Genomic DNA, 12,277 nt, shown 5'->3' with positions numbered 1-12,277 from the left:
ACGAAGGCCTGACTGACGTTGAAAACTTATCAGGGGACAGTGACGAAGAGGAAGCCGTAGTACAGGTAGAATTGTCGGACTATCCATCGTGCAGCCCGGATGTTCGAGCCAAGGAATCCCGTAAAGTAAAGTCCCTCGATGAGGCGTATCCTCCGACTGACGAAGAAGACGCCGCCTGCTCCGACACTGAAGCTGAAGAACGCAAAGCGAAGAAATCGGACATTAACGAAATTGAACCGGAAGATAATGTAGTGAAGGCCGGAGAATCGTACAGCCGAAACAGCGCCCTCAGTCAACTACGAAAACCCCAACCCAAGTTCGTGTTGAATAGACCCGATTCCGGAAACGCGGGCATTGTCAAAGAGGACGAAGACACCGACGTGGAAGAAATGAGCGCTTATGTCGGAGAACGACGCGAGAGCTTGGTCGAGTTTTTAGAAGCTACTAGAGAGGGTGGTTTCGGAACTGATTCCGAAATGTTTACGGGCTCTGAGGAAGAGACTGAGTTGCTCTCCTTACAAGAGTTCTTGACCTCCGATGGCGGCCGTTGGGTGGTGCCAGTCACTAAGAGAAAGAACAACGACGGCAAAAGGCGAAGGAAGTTGAAGCCGCACCCGACAAAATCCGTTAAGCGTACGTATTTTTCTAGTAGCCCTCAATCAATATCCCCGTCTGGGCATGAATAGCTAAGCTGTTGTGCAACTGGTTACTAGTATCTTCGTTGTAGTACACTCCGAGATGGGCGTCGAAAGATTTCGCGCGACGGGAAAAAGTTCTTTCTATATTTTGACGCGAATCGCTGATATATCGGTTTACATTTAATCGGTAGACTAAAGAATTTCGCGTGTTCTAATAGGCTTATAAATATCTGATATTGAGAACGGTGGTCATCTTGGGGGAATTCTGTAGGATTTTTAAGTGTCCATTTTGGTATTTAAATAATTTGGCTTCACGGTATAGAATCGGTTTCGTCATTTTCGACTATTTTACAAAACGGAAAACGGTAATATTTTTAGTATTTTTGGCACATTAGATCGCTTGCCCCCTTTGAAACGATAATATTGACCCCTCTTCTCTTCGACTTTATTTTAATAATTTCAACCTGAACTTCCAATAGATGGCTTTTCTAAAATACTAATTACTAACGCTAACTAAAAATAAATGGCACCGCTTATCCGTAAACCAGTAGTATATTTCGCTAAACTTATGTATAATGTTTAAACATTCACCAATATTTCTATTAAGATTTTATCCAGAATATAACGTTAATTAGGGATATAAGTACCAACTATTGTCGAAATATGGCATTCAATTAATCTCTTTAGCGTTATACTATAAGCATATGTAACATAATTACTCATAAGTATGCCACTAGCTCCATTTCTTCACTAACGGTTTGTTTCACAGATATTGCGTCATCCGTACTCTACGTAATATTTGACGTCATATTTGACGTCATATTTGATGTCATATTTGACGTCATCGAATCTCAAATGCCGATAATGCCGTCGTATAATTATCTCTACGTCTGATAAACTGACGGCCATTATTTTAGTAAAAAACCGGTTTGAACAACCAAGGCTTAGGAGTTAAAATGAGATACAATATAGTGTCAAGTTCTGTTAATGTAATTAATTTGAAAATTAATGAAATTCTCGGAGACTCACGTTCTAAAATAAATTTGCATTGTCAAATAAAAGAAGCAAGTTTATTGGAAAAATAGTTGAAATTCAGGTTGAACTTTTCTGGCGCATCTACAAGGTTGAAGTCTTTGCAGATTCTTTTGAGCCTAGGCCTAACTCTTCTACGCTTGATATGGGTTTTAATAACGCTGGTGGAATATTCCACTTCGACGACTTGTTCCATTTTCGGAAAGCGATCACTTATTAGTCATTTTCCCCAACCATTTATTATTCTAAATTACTCATAATTTAACTTCACCCGCACAAACCGAGCGAGTTTATAAATTTCAATAAAGCTACATTGGGCTGACTAAAATTCCGACGCAAAAAATTCCTTCTAAATTTCGAGGTTTTCCATTGGCTTAATACATATGTTAGTAGCCAATAGTGTGGCTCCCAAAATTACTAGGATGAATAAAAAGGTTAAAATCTAACGTAGTTCACCTTTATACTGGTTCGTGGTGAAACAAAACGTTAGTGAAGATTTTTGAATGGAATAAAGGTACAGTGGCATACTTATGAGCAATTATGTTACATATGCTATAAGTTTTCATTTATTTTCCATAAATGTGTCATATCTCTATGTTCCTAATGTAGAATTTTTACTGAAACTCATTTGTAGAATGACACAAGCGCGTGGCGTAGAACCCGCCCGTGATCATTTGTTTTAAGTTTCGTATTTTTATAACTAAAGGCGCCTATCTTTTTGGGTAGGACTTAATTATTTCGAATAATTGACTCGCTCATCCAACATGATTATAGATTTGTGGTTGCACGTTTCTGTACTTGAAGTTCATCTCTATATTTCTATACGCGATTCCAATTTATTTAAACACATATTAGCAGCGGTAGTTCTGTATTAAAAAAATTAAGTTTAGCGAAATACACCGACTGCGTTGAAACGCTAATTGTCCAATTACCATCTGGAAAAGTAATTGAAAAGATTTCACGATGGAGCAGAGCAATGAGAGTTGTTTTCGTTTCTAAACAGAATGGACGGAAACCGACGAATCAGGTGTCGTCCGCCACGTCAAGCAAAAGACCACGAGGACCAGCGTCAAGATGGTTCACGAAGGCGGAGACGTGGATACAGGTAAATAGCTATTTTGATGGTCATTTTTACTTCATTTACATCACTTTGTAGGGTTTGATTTATAATTATCGTAACATCTCCACTAATCAAGTAACGTTGCCTTTCTCTCGGCACGGAGCTTTTGCCTTCATTCGCTTTATTTTCAATTTTAACATTATTCAGCGTGGTACAATAATGTTCTAAAAATGAAATCGCTTGGTTGATTATGGTATGAGTATTACATTGTTACCGCATGATGTCACGCGGTAATTACGAATTAGCCTAACGACCCGGTGAACTTTGTACGTATTGTTTTAGCGCACCTTCTTACCGTCATTTTGATCTTTATTACTTAATGTCAATTTGTTGGTTAACCCGATTCTATTTGGTATTACAAGTTAATATCTCTTACGAGATAAGTACGTGTCTAGGCCATTATTTCGTTCCCGCCAAAAGGTTTAAATTTGAGCCATATATTATAAATGAAAATAATTAAAAGGGCTTCGCTTTAAATGTTATTTTCTCTTTAGGTTCCGATGAGTCCGCTGTAAAAAAATTACGCTCCCAAGGGATGTTTACTAATTTATAAACTATATTTTCGAGGGATACTATTCTGTAGAAATAAAAATTTACAAAAAATCATGATCCGTCAAAAATGACAATGCGCGTGTGCAGATAAGGCTGCTATCGAAATATCCAACTACCGAAAGTATTGCCATTTTTGACGGATCGAGATTTTTAGGTAAATTTCTATTTTTATAGAATAGCCTTCCAGATCTAGGAAATAACTGTATAATTTGATTAATCCCCTACTATATTTGGTTTTGAAGAGGTTTATTTTGTACTTCAGCTAGAGTTATTTTTATTATTTTATGTACGTGAAATCTAGATGTTCCTAAATTCGGAAATTCGGCTGCTAAAATTAATTTTAAAAAATCAACTAATTTTCAAAAATATTATTTAAATGACATAAAATAGTTAGTTTTTTATCTAATGGTATTTTGTTCGATGGTATTTGAAATATTTAAAATTTTGATGTATCAAAAATAATTGAAGTGTAAGCAGCCGACACAAATCCCGCTAGAGAGTTTAAAAACATCTATGATCGCAATTCATAAATGAATTTAAAGATCTCATATGACAATTATTATTATTCAAATATTATGGATTAAAGCTGGTTTTACATTTGACGGAAAATATGGCGTAATCTATATTGTAAAATTCGATTCGTTTTCCATTTGCTTTAGCTATGACTAAAATTTTTCGTCTAGTGTAAAATATTCAACAACCAGTGGAAACGATTCCTTACTTTTCAGCCCATCTTATTATTTTCCACATTGGAATACAATAGAAATGTTTCTTTTTAAAAACATCCAATAACTTAGAGCTTAATTGTACCGCCCAGTGCCTGTAGTATTCCAAAGGACCAATAGCAAGAAGGGGTGAAGAAATTTAAATTTAACGTTAATAATCTTCCATCATTGTGTTTTAGGCTGCAATGTACAGTGCGACTCTGAGAAAATCTAAAAGAACAATACCAGGTTTTCTGGGCCCAAATTAGCCAGTAATGTGAAATGTTATATTAAACCAAAAAATAATTACGAATATACCTTTTTTAATATCCTTGACTAACAAAAGATCAAAATGACGTTTGTACGAAATAAATAACACATCAATATATCATTTTCGTGCACGTTTTATTTCTCTTCGATTATATGCGTAGCGTGTAAGTGGTTTTCGTGATGCATGATGATTTTTTTGTGTATAATTTATACTCTTCAACGTCGTCTACACATTATGTAGTCACATTTTTTTCCTATTTGCATAAGTGGTCGTAGGTACGATATTGTGTCAAATATATATTTTTTTCAGTACGGGAATCGTGTTCGCGTCTATTTATTTTTTCGTTTTTTGCTTCGAACAAACTCGGTACTTATTTTTCGTATCACTTCACGATGGTATTACTTTTTGCCTTTGCGGCTGTAAATGCGTTACCCACAGACCAACAGTTTTTTGCCTATTAATTATGGAAATTGAAACGAAAACCCAATTAGCAAATTGGTCGCTAGTGGTGTTATTGTGATTATTTTCTAAAAAGAATTTCCGGAATTGTTCAAAATTCGTCACTGAATTTGGGCGGTTTCGCGAATCTTGCATGTCCTCAGCTTACGTGCGTTGGGTTATAACCGATAACCAGCAGCTTTCTGATTATTATAATAATCACGTATTATTATAATCTAGGCTTACTACTTCGTACGCTTAATTTTTTGACGATGAAATTGAGGTTTTTTTAAAAGTCAATATTTGGTTTTGATTCATTTATCCAACGCTTTGAATCATCCACTCCTTATTTTTAAGCATGGATATTTTTTGAAAGATTTCAGTTTCATTTTTGCTGCGGAATAATTTATTTTGCCACGTTTGTGTCATCGCTTCGAATGCTGGATTTTTTACGCATTTTTTGATTCATTTTGAGTTGCGAATAACAACGTTAAATCCTCCACCGTTGAAGAATTTCCATCCTATTAATACAGCACCCGTTTTCTGCTTGTTATTTCGTTGGTTTGGTTTATATTTTGGTATGCCTTATTTTGTTTAACAGCCGACTTTATGGCGCATGCAGTATTCAGATATTTACACAAAATACCCGAGTAGTAGAAGATAGTTGAAAATATCCTTATTGACCCGTTCTCACTCGATAAACACCAATATTAATAAAGCAACCCAGTACCGGTGAAAATAAGATTGGAAGAATATTTTGAGCTAGGAAGACCCGCGGGCAAAAAAAAGTCCTAAAAAGCGAAATGACGCCAATGTATCCCCCCTCCTCTTAAACCCAGGTGCAGTGAAGCTTCGAAAGAAACAGGAACGCTCCGATTCGGATCAACTCTCTCCCGAAGAAGAGCTCAGTTTCGCCGAGAAGAAGAATTTCTTTCAGAGACTATCCGTAGATTCGCCCGTTCCCATTGTACACCCCGTCACGACCACGACCACCAAAACTGTCCGATCTAGCGGGGAGTACGATAACGGGCAGGTGGTCGAGGAATCGTTAAGTTTCCAAGACCGTTTGAAGAAATTCCAAAAAACTAGCAAAGATTCGTCGGATGAGAGCGAAACTGGCGTGTCCGAAATCCGTAGCGACTCGAAAGAAACGAGCCCAAAGGATTCGCCGCCGATCAAAGAGTCGGAAGAAGTCACGAGAGTCGTTCGAACAACCACGACACGAACTGTAGAATCCGTTAGTGGTAAAGAAGGAAAAAAACCGGAGATTTGGGAGGAGCTAGACACCGATATACAAGAGGCCAAAAAGACGATGGAGATAATGGAGAAGGAACTGAAGGAAGTCGAGACCAAAGAGAAGGAGCAACCGGAACCAGCCACTAGACGCGTGCTTGAAGGAAAGATCGTGGCCTCTACCACCGACGAAGGCCGAGAGACGGTTGACGTACGAACAGTGAAAGGCGTACCGGACAAGGACAAAAGCGAGATCGCTCGGGTTCTGGTAAGATCGACCGGACCCGATCAGAGGATCGAAGACTTCGTCGATATATCGTCCGTACTGACTACGCATATTCAAACCACCACGAAAGAACGCAAAGACGATTTAGGTAAGAAATCGGAGTTACCGGTCGCAGGAGCCGGGCCCAGCCACGACCTAACCAAAATCACAAGCCTCACCGAAAGTAGAGAGGATCGCGACGATTGGGATATCATCGACGAAAGCGAAATCGCGGAGGCCAGGGAATCGCCGACCGACGGGGTAGACACAACGACGGTCCGACGAAGCGCGCTCGAAGAGTCTTGGATCGTTGTTGGCGGCCAAAAGGTGCCTGCCGAAGTCACGACCAAAACCACCGAACGTCGCGTTGTTACGACCCAAATGGTGGGTAGATCGGAAGAGCCTGAAAGCTCGAAGGTTGTCCGTAAGGACAGTAAGGATGAGGTTGAGAAAAGTAAGACCAGTAAGGAGCCAGGTAAGAAAACGATAGTGAAAGGGGGGGAAGATGTTAGGTCTAGCACCACCACCACAGTCACATCCACTAAACGCGTCTTTCAAACTGTCACCGAAAGTGAAGGTGTCGTTGACGCCAAAGATTCCAAACCCAGTAGGCCTACTGAGCTAAAATACGTTGATGTTGAGAAACAAAAAGGCAAACCTGCTCGGAAAGAACCCAGTGATACCATTAGTGGCTCATACGACGAAATGGAACCGCGTAGGTCGATCACCACTGCCGAGGAGGCCATCATTCGAGTTGAGATGGAAAAACAGGCCATCGACGCCCGCCAACAAGCTAGAAAAAAGATTGACCACAATGACGAAGTTGAAATCTTCGAGATGGAGATGGAAGAAGGTCACGAAGTATCGTTGAAGGATTCTCCGTCAATTATTTCCCAAGACGATAAAACTGTAGATATGGAACGCGATGATTCGGATGCCATAGTGGAGGAGGAAGAATCTGACGTGGACCAGAAACCCAAACCTTCCAAGAAGCTACCTGACACAACCAAACCTACCAAAGTCACCAAGACTACTGTCGTAAAGAAAATTAGCGACGAATTCGACATTCCAGGTGATGAGGAAATTAGCGAGACGAAAGGGTTCGTGGTGGTTGACAAAGAGTTGCCGCGCGAGAGTACAACTAGCCCAATTCAAGTCGTCGATATGGATCTGGAAACACGCGAAGAACGAGTTTTAGACCGTAAAGTAAACGAAAAGGTTGATGAGACTTGGGAAAAAGTTGGCAAGTCCAGAACCGTCGAGAAAACTGTCACTACTATTCTAGAAGGTAGCGACGTTGTACCAACCAAAGTGGTTGAAGAATCTAAACCAGGGGACGAGGGAAAGATTTCTACCACCAAAACCGTCATTAAAAAAGGTATCGTGGTAGAAGAACCCGATTTTAAGAAAAAAGACTTTGAGGATCGAGCCAAAGAAATGACGGAACGCATGACGACCGATTTGGGTGACACCACCGTTACCACCGTTCGTAAAATAGTTACTAAAACTGTATCAGGAACTGGTATCGAACCTACTACCATTACGGAGGAAACCCAACCGGACGAGTCTGGAGTTATTAGAACTACCAGGACTATTACTAAAAAAGGTGTACCAGATGTTATTCAAAAAGAAGTCACCGACGAAAGTGACGATATAACGCGAGAGTTTGAAGAAAGAGCACGCACCATGAGGGAACGAATGACCAAACCAGAAGACGTAGACGAAACGGATGAAACCGTAACTAGGGTACGCCGCGTAACCAAAATCGTTTCCAGTGATGTCTTAGAAGAACCCACTACTACAATCAGGAAATCGGTCGTTAAAAAAATTGTTTCATCGGAAGAAAGCGACTACGAAAGTGCCGGAGAACCTGATGAAACCAAACCAGAGGAATCGGATGTTTATAAAATTACCAGAGATGTTGTTAAGAAAGACGTCGATGATAAACCCGACGACCAGTGGAAAGATATTGAAGACCGAATCAAAGCCCTCAGAGACGATCATGAGAGCGAACTGAGAGAAAGGGTCACAAGATCCACTATTCGTAGAATTACCAAAACTATAATAGTTGACGGAAAACCAACATCTGTGACTGAAGAAACGAGGCCAAATGACCAAGGTCATTTGGTCACATACAGAACTACAGTAAAGGATGGCAAGGAACATGTTGAGACCTTCCCAGCGGAAGAAGTCGATGATGACGAAGACACGAGAGAAACAGTCACAAGATCCTCCATTCGTAGAATTACCAAAACTATAATAGTTGACGGAAAACCAACATCTGTGACTGAAGAAACGAGGCCAGATGACAAAGGTCGTTTGGTCACATACAGAACCACAGTAAAGGATGGCAAGGAACATGTTGAGACCTTTCCAGCGGAAAAAGTCGATGATTACGAAGACACGAGAGAAAGGGTCACAAGATCCTCCATTCGTAGAATTACCAAAACTATAATAGTTGACGGAAAACCAATATCTGTGACTGAAGAAACTAAGCCAGATGACCAAGGTCGTTTGGTCACATACAGAACCACAGTAAAGGATGGCAAGGAACATGTTGAGACCTTTCCAGCGGAAAAAGTCGATGATTACGAAGACACGAGAGAAAGGGTCACAAGATCCTCCATTCGTAGAATTACCAAAACTATAATAGTTGACGGAAAACCAATATCTGTGACTGAAGAAACTAAGCCAGATGACCAAGGTCGTTTGGTCACATACAGAACCACAGTAAAGGATGGCAAGGAACATGTTGAGACCTTCCCAGCGGAAGAAGTCGATGATGACGAAGACACGAGAGAAACGGTCACAAGATCCTCCATTCGTAGAATTACCAAAACTATAATAGTTGATGGAAAACCAACATCTGTGACTGAAGAAACGAGGCCAGATGACCAAGGTCGTTTGGTCACATACAGAACCACAGTAAAGGATGGCAAGGAACATGTTGAGACCTTACCAGCGGAAAAAGTCGATGATTACGAAGACACGAGAGAAAGGGTCACAAGATCCTCCATTCGTAGAATTACCAAAACTATAATAGTTGACGGAAAACCAATATCTGTGACTGAAGAAACTAAGCCAGATGACCAAGGTCGTTTGGTCACATACAGAACCACAGTAAAGGATGGCAAGGAACATGTTGAGACCTTCCCAGCGGAAGAAGTCGATGATGACGAAGACACGAGAGAAACGGTCACAAGATCCTCCATTCGTAGAATTACCAAAACTATAATAGTTGATGGAAAACCAACATCTGTGACTGAAGAAACGAGGCCAGATGACCAAGGTCGTTTGGTCACATACAGAACCACAGTAAAGGATGGCAAGGAACATGTTGAGACCTTTCCAGCGGAAGAAGTCGATGATGACGAAAACACGAGAGAAACGGTCACAAGATCCTCCATTCGTAGAATTACCAAAACTATAATAGTTAACGGAAAACCAACATCTGTCACTGAAGAAACTAAGCCAGATGACCAAGGTCGTTTGGTCACATACAGAACCACAGTAAAGGATGGCAAGGAACATGTTGAGACCTTCCCCGCGGAAGAAGTCGATGATGACGCAGACACGAGAGAAACGGTCACAAGATCCTCCATTCGTAGAATTACCAAAACTATAATAGTTGACGGAAAACCAACATCTGTGACTGAAGAAACGAGGCCAGATGACAAAGGTCGTTTGGTCACATACAGAACCACAGTAAAGGATGGCAAGGAACATGTTGAGACCTTTGCAGCGGAAGAAGTCGGTGATTACGAAGACACGAGAGAAACGGTCACAAGATCCTCCATTCGTAGAATTACCAAAACTATAATAGTTGATGGAAAACCAACATCTGTGACTGAAGAAACGAGGCCAGATGACCAAGGTCGTTTGGTCACATACAGAACCACAGTAAAGGATGGCAAGGAACATGTTGAGACCTTCCCAGCGGAAGAAGTCGATGATGACGAAGACACGAGAGAAACGGTCACAAGATCCTCCAATCGTAGAATTACCAAAACTATAATAGTTGACGGAAAACCAACATCTGTCACTGAAGAAACTAAGCCAGATGACCAAGGTCGTTTGGTCACATACAGAACCACAGTAAAGGATGGCAAGGAACATGTTGAGACCTTCCCAGCGGAAGAAGTCGATGATGACGAAGACACGAGAGAAACGGTCACAAGATCCTCCATTCGTAGAATTACCAAAACTATAATAGTTGACGGAAAACCAACATCTGTCACTGAAGAAACTAAGCCAGATGACCAAGGTCGTTTGGTCACATACAGAACCACGGTAAAGGATGGCAAGGAATATATTGAGACCTTCCCAGCGGAAGGAGTCGATGACGAAGAACCGAGAGAAACGGTCACAAGATCCACGATTCGTAGAATTACTAAAACTATAATTGTTGATGGTAAACCCACTATCGTAACGGACGATACAAAGCCGGATGATAAAGGCCGTTTGATAACCTACAGAACTACGATTATAGATGGCAAGGAACATGTAGAGGAAATCCCAGTTGATGAAGATGAAGAACCTGAAGAGCACGAACCGAAAGAAAGGGTCGCAAGATCCACGGTTCGCAGAGTAACCAAAACTTTAATCGTTGACGGAAAACCGACATCTGTTACTGAAGAAATGAAGCCGGATGACCAAGGTCGTATGGTAACTTACCGAACAACGTTAAAGGATGGCAAGGAGCATGTTGTGTCGTTCCCAGCGGAAGAATTAGATGACAAAGAAGCAATTGAACCATCTGAATCGGGTGTAACTAGAACCACACGAACGATTATTAGGAGAGGAATGCCCGAAACAGTCACGATGAAGGACATTACTGAACCTGATGACATAATGAAAGACTTTGAAGAACGTGCCAAAGCCATGAAAGAACGGTTCGAAAAAACCACTGAGATACCAGGCGAAACTTTCACTGCATTAAGTCGAGTCACTAAAACAACTCTCGGTACCGAGGAGGATCCTACAACAATTACCGAAGAGACGAAACCCGCTGAATCGGGTGTCACTAGAACCACCAGAACTGTTATCAGGAGAGGAATACCCGAGACGGTTACCACTGAGGACATAACCGAGCCTAATGATATATTAAAAGACTTTGAAGAACGTACTAAAGCTATGAAAGAACGTTTTGCAAAAACCAGTGAAAAAACTGGCGAAACCGTGACTGCCGTTCGTCGCGTCACTAAAACCATTTCGGGGACCGACATGGAACCGGTTACCGTCACCGAAGAAATCCAGCCGGATGAATTTGGAATTATAACCACAAAGCGAGTAGTCACCAAAAAGGGCGTTCCTGAGACCGAAATATTTTCCGCGGAAGGTTTGCCAGAAACAGACGATATCACCAAAGACTTCGAAGAGAGATCCAAACTAATGCGAGAACGTATGTTTGACAAACCCGAAGACGGGAAATTTGATAGTAAAACTACTACGATCCGAAGGGTTACTAAAACCATTTCCGGCACTGATATTGAGCCAACTACGGTAACGGAAGAAACTAAACCAGACGAAGGGGGTCGGTTTGTAACGACCCGTACCGTTACTCGAAAAGGTATTACCCAAGAAAAGGATGACTTTGAAGAACCGGATGACGCCCTGAAGGACATTGATAAGGCTGATTTTGTTGAAGGAACGACTATGATTAGGCACGTAACTAGAGTAATTAAGGGTGGTGATGACGATGCTCCCGATATTATTCGGTCTATTAAAGGCACCGCCGAAACCTTATTTACCACCGAAACCAAGGTTGTCGAAGAAACGGAACCTTGGGTTAAGGTGGAAGGAACCAGAACTGTTGTTCAGAAATTTACGGAGGCAGTTTCCAAACCAGAAACTGTTCAGGACATGTTGCCCGGGGAAAAAATGAGAGTGTCTAAAACTGAAACTTTCGTATCTGAAAGACCCTTGTCAGATGACGAAACTCGAGCTCTACCCACGGAAATATCTCGCCAGATTGTTGAAGAAAGCGATCTGAAGCAAAAATTAGTGGAAATTAAAAAGGATTTG

At 41.0% G+C, this 12,277-nt stretch overlaps 1 protein-coding gene across 24 annotated transcripts in view; it reads left to right on the top strand.

The window, feature by feature from the left end:
• Window positions 1-12,277, top strand: part of LOC149944083 (uncharacterized) — a 211,707-nt gene that overhangs the window by 166,750 nt on the left and 32,680 nt on the right. For all 24 annotated transcript variants that reach the window (XM_090176756.1, XM_090176755.1, XM_090176754.1 and 21 more), the window contains 2 exons: window positions 2,674-2,775; window positions 5,595-6,362. In XM_090176756.1, coding sequence (XP_090032882.1) covers window positions 2,674-2,775; window positions 5,595-6,362 — 870 coding nt within the window. The remainder of the gene's footprint in view (window positions 1-2,673; window positions 2,776-5,594; window positions 6,363-12,277) is intronic.

The sequence above is a fragment of the Leiobunum rupestre genome, chromosome 5, assembly GCF_980474605.1.
Source record: "Leiobunum rupestre chromosome 5, qqLeiRupe1.1.hap1, whole genome shotgun sequence".
In the NCBI taxonomy this organism is placed as follows: Eukaryota; Metazoa; Arthropoda; class Arachnida; order Opiliones; family Sclerosomatidae; genus Leiobunum; species Leiobunum rupestre.
The sequence above is the reverse complement of the archived record's forward strand: the minus strand, read 5'-3'. Positions and strand labels throughout refer to the sequence as shown.